This window comes from Nematostella vectensis, chromosome 2 (genome assembly GCF_932526225.1).
Source record: "Nematostella vectensis chromosome 2, jaNemVect1.1, whole genome shotgun sequence".
Classification (NCBI taxonomy): domain Eukaryota; kingdom Metazoa; phylum Cnidaria; class Anthozoa; order Actiniaria; family Edwardsiidae; genus Nematostella; species Nematostella vectensis.
Window position 1 is genome coordinate 12625529 of NC_064035.1, and position 4588 is coordinate 12630116.

General features: G+C 39.6%; 1 protein-coding gene across 1 annotated transcript; it reads right to left on the reverse strand.

Annotated features, from left to right (window-relative positions):
- Nucleotides 1-390: 390 nt before the first annotated feature.
- On the reverse strand, nucleotides 391-4446 carry LOC5514063 (39S ribosomal protein L10, mitochondrial). Its single transcript, XM_032383687.1, has 3 exons — nucleotides 4317-4446; nucleotides 4139-4239; nucleotides 391-1391 (listed from the first exon to the last, which is right to left on the reverse strand). The coding sequence occupies exons 1-3, from the start codon at nucleotides 4381-4383 to the stop codon at nucleotides 882-884; spliced, it is 678 nt and encodes a 225-aa protein (XP_032239578.1). The 5' UTR covers nucleotides 4384-4446; the 3' UTR covers nucleotides 391-881.
- Nucleotides 4447-4588: the final 142 nt, after the last annotated feature.

Genomic DNA, 4588 nt, shown 5'->3' on the forward strand with positions numbered 1-4588 from the left:
AATGTGCCTGTAAAATCTTGTGAAATAGCCACAATTTTGCCAACTGCATACATCAATTAAGTATATAGAAAAGGTGTCAGTAGGTTAATTGGTTCTGGCTAAAATACATTTTCAATTCCAGTTTGCAGAAGGGCAGTGATTCTATGGGCGCATTTGTGACAATTTACATTCTATTCCAACTTGTTTATATGACATGCAGAAAAAAACATGCACGGAGCAATTTCATAAACCATGTTTTTGATTTTACAGGTGCCTTGCCACTTCAATGAAACTTTCAAAAAAGGAAAAAGATATTTCGTCATGTTTCTTCATAGTGTTTCGCCACACAGTGACACATCCTTGCTCTCAGTAACTTAAACGGTTTTCATTTAGATTTATATCTTTCAGAGGTTCTGAGTAATGGCATACCTTTATTAGTCAAATTTTTGAATACCTTACCTCACAAAAATGAAAAAAAAATATTACCCCTTACTAAAAATGATGGACAGCAATTTTGATTCCATGGTTTTTGGGTTATTCTTATTAATATGGCTACCCAGAGGACCCTTGGATCAAGGTTAGATGGACATCCCACACTTCTGTCACTTTGTTATTACAAAATAGAAAACCTTGGTTGACCATATCATAAGCATGTTTGTTTATATCGACATTAATCTTATTTCTTTCTAGAAAATAAAAAATTATTTTGTAGGAGAGATGACTTTTTACTAGCATTTCTTATGCAAGAAACTAACTCTTACAACCATCACTTTGAAATTTGCAGGTTTGAAATTAAGGAAAAAGTAAACTTTCAAATTTATGATTAATCTGAAATTTTAATCATATTTTCAAAATATGAAAAATTATCGGTAATGAGTACAGCAACTTTAACCATGGGTTCCTCATTGTTGTTCTCCTCCTTGCTTAACCAGCTGGTCAAGGTTACTTGAAAGTTGTGACTGGTTCTGCTGGAGTAATGATCCTAACTGATTTGACTGGTGCTGTAGCAGTTGAACCAAAGTCACATGCAATTCAGTCAAAGATGGCAGCTTAGCAAAGTCCTGCACATTTCTTACAGACATCAGGCGATTGTCTATCTTTGCCCCAAGCAATTCCAGTTTAGGCTGTCTTTTGATAACATCCAGTATAGGCTTGACAGCAGGTTCCTCAGAATAAATCACACAAGTCGTGCAAGCAAACAAAGGTATAATGCCATCATATATTGTATCCTCCAGAGCTTTGTGGGTCACTCGATTAGGAAAGATCTTCACTTTGACATTGTGTTTACTGAGGGCATAACGAAGGTCTTCCCATTCAGCTGTGTTCATGTCTCCATACTGGAAGACAGTCACACAGCTGTTACCAAAGACCTCTCGCACATTCGACACAATTTCAAGCTTCTTTTGACTAGGCTAAAAGGAAAAAAAGGAAAGTTGCAAGAAAAGGTTATTTGATCTTTCATTGGTGGGATTAGTGGGTTTAACAAAAAAATATTTAATACCTTTTTGATTTTTTGCCTTAAAATATTAGCAGAAGTTAGGAAGCTGTTAGAAACAAAAACATAACATTCTAAGGGATTCTATTAAGTAAAAAAAAAAAAAAAAACTATAAAAAATCTAAGAAAAAATGGAAAGAGGCAACCCCAACCATGTACACCACAATTACTATAATTTTTATGGCCGAATTCGTTTTTGCGTGACCTCAGCAAATCCAAAATCCTTGAGTCGTTTGGGAATAGCGCATAGTCAATCAACCGTCTAAACCAATCAATGGCTTTCATGTTTTCACTGTCGCATCATAAACCATTCGACTGCACACAGTAAGGGAACTGATTGGTCACGGTGGTATGATTGACGACACGCTATTCCCAAACAAAGACTTGAATTCTTGGCGGTCGCGCAACAACAAATTCGGCTATAGTGAACATCACAGGTTACCTCAGCACTCCATGCTCTTTTAGATTAAAAAAAAGCCATTGATTGATACAATAGCAATGACAATAAGATTTGCGAGCTTTTGTTGTTCTTTCCTCCATGTGAAGTGTTAATCACACATTTTATTGGAATGTTTTTGCTGACACTGCAATCATAGGCAACATTGCTAAAAAATGTAGACCAGCAATTTTTTTTGACTTTCAGATTTTCTTTTTTTTTTTTGAATCGGCCCTTGACCCTCAAACTCATTTTTTTTGCAGTTTTCTTGGATTCTTGGGTTCTTTTTTTTTACTTTGACAATATCCCTAAGCAAAGCCAATGGGTTATGTCTCTCCTCTCCTAGTAACTGAGCAAAGGTGAATACAGCAGAGGTGGATAGGTGGCTAACCAATTTATTTGTATTCATCCTCTTATCCCATTCTCATTTTCTAGTCCGTCCATTCCTGTTTGGGTTCCATCCCCCCCTTTATAGTCTCCCTCCAGTGCTGAGGTTGCTAAAGGGTATATCACATACCTGTCAACTCTCCCGCATTAGGTGGAAGTCTCAAGATTTTGGACCCCCTCCCGCATTGAGCACCAAATCTCCTTTTTAGCGAGTTTAATTTTTCCGAAAAATTATTCCATAGAAAATCGTCATTTTGCCTCTTTTCTATTAAGATATTTGAAACAATAATCCCCTTGTGTACACAATTTATCTAACACCCTCGTGAGATCTAAAAGGGGATTTGTTCGCGAAGCTTTCTATACAGCAAACGCTAGCCTGCTAGCCGGCACTCATTGTGAGTTACTCAGAAATGTTTTATTTTCAAATATTGGGAACCCTGTGCGCGCGAAGGCCGAAGTTCGCTGGGCCGAGGGTGCAAAGAAATGAGAGCCGGCAACAAAACCCCGTCTTTTCGAATCAAGCCCACTTCATGCTTGGCTGCGCTTTGACCTCAGTGAGGCGTGAGCTGTCAAAATCTATCCAATGATGATCGATGCAAAGTAAACAAGAGTTTGACAGTTTTCTGCACACGTGCAAACTAGCGTTAGGATGTTAGTTAGGATGTCTACGTCAATTCCGCAGGCCTGCAAGGTTTATGACAATTTCTGCAGGACTTGCGACTACAATCTAAATCTAAAATACGGGACAAAAATATCGTTTGAGAATATGTTTGTTCTTTCCCACCGAGAAGGTAGTCATGGTACGATTCTCGCGGATCTCTGCAAAGGGCATCAGATGCATAAAGTCACACAACTTTTCAAGACGAGCGTGCAATTCGTGCGCTAGGAAAATACGCAATCTTGCCTTTTTTCCTATAGGAGGGATGCGCTCTGCGAGCAGGAAAACCTTGAGAATCACGATAAGACGAATCCATCTCAACCCTTCGTTGTCTCTCAAAGCCTCTCGAAACTGCCTGCCGATTGCTTCCTCCGCAGATGCAAAAATTAGCTGCTCTTCACAAGGAAAGTTAAGATCCAGCTCTTTCATGGATGCACATTTGATCCCCATGGATTTCGCCTCCTTTACCTGGTCTTTAATAAGACCCAGCAGCGGAGAGACAACCAGAATCTTTGGGGCTATTTTCATCGGCCCTTCGCATCCTTCCAGCTTTTCCTTTGCTCAGGCAAAGACCTGAAAAATCAAGCTCTTCCCAAAGCCAGTGGGGAGAATAACAAGAACATCTTAAGCTCCTAGCAAAGCATTGATTGCAGCCTCTTGTTCAGGCTTTAGTTTCGCATCTGTGCCTTTCAATTCGTGTAAAGCTTGGTTAATAACGAGTTGGTTGTTGATGTTTTCCGCCATATTGAAGTCCTTGACAGGATTTGGCACGTTCAAACGCTTGAGTGAACACATATGTCAAAATCAGCCAGCCAGAGCGCAGCGTTCGTAGGCGAACAAAAAGGATTCAAAAAGAGGGGGTTTTGTTGCCGGCTCTCATTTCTTTGCACCCTCGGCCCGGCGCACCTCGTGCGCGCACAGGGTTCCCAATATTCGAAAATAAAACAATTCCGAATAACCCACAATGAGTGCCAGCTAGCAGGCTAGGCAAATGCCTGCAAGGTTTAACCCATTCCCCCCTCCAAAAAATTAATATACCCCACCCCTCCCTCCAAAAAAATTCTCAAGCCTTGAGATTTTCAGAGGTTGACAGGTATGATATCACTTCTCTTTTACAACAAAGTTAACATGCCTAGATACCATGGCTGTAAAATACATATGAACAAGGGTAGTTTATTAGTACCTTGGCTTGACGAAGTTTGTTTTTCCCGGCACGGCATCGAGCTGCCATCTTTCTAGGTTGTCGAACAGCCGCCATGCTACTTGCACTTCGAAGTGCGCAGTCTATGTAACAAAGAAATGATAAGAAAAATATCAGAAAGGCGCGGTATAAAGTAAATAAATGAGATCAATTTAGTTACCGTTAAAAGCCCGTACGAAGAAAGTTAAGCCTTTATTCGATGTCAGACCCACAGCTCTGGCCGCCATTTTGGAATAGCTGGTTTGAGTGGGATTGGGTCGACAAAGTTTTCTGCGCAGGGAACCCAGTCCAAAGTATAATCAGCCTTTGCATAAAAAATAGTGATGATAATAAATAATAATAACCAATTCCTTCATGTTATAAATAGGAGCTGTTTTCTCTTACCCTTTTAATACACTTTTAATTACAAATCGCAATAGAACAGAATACCAA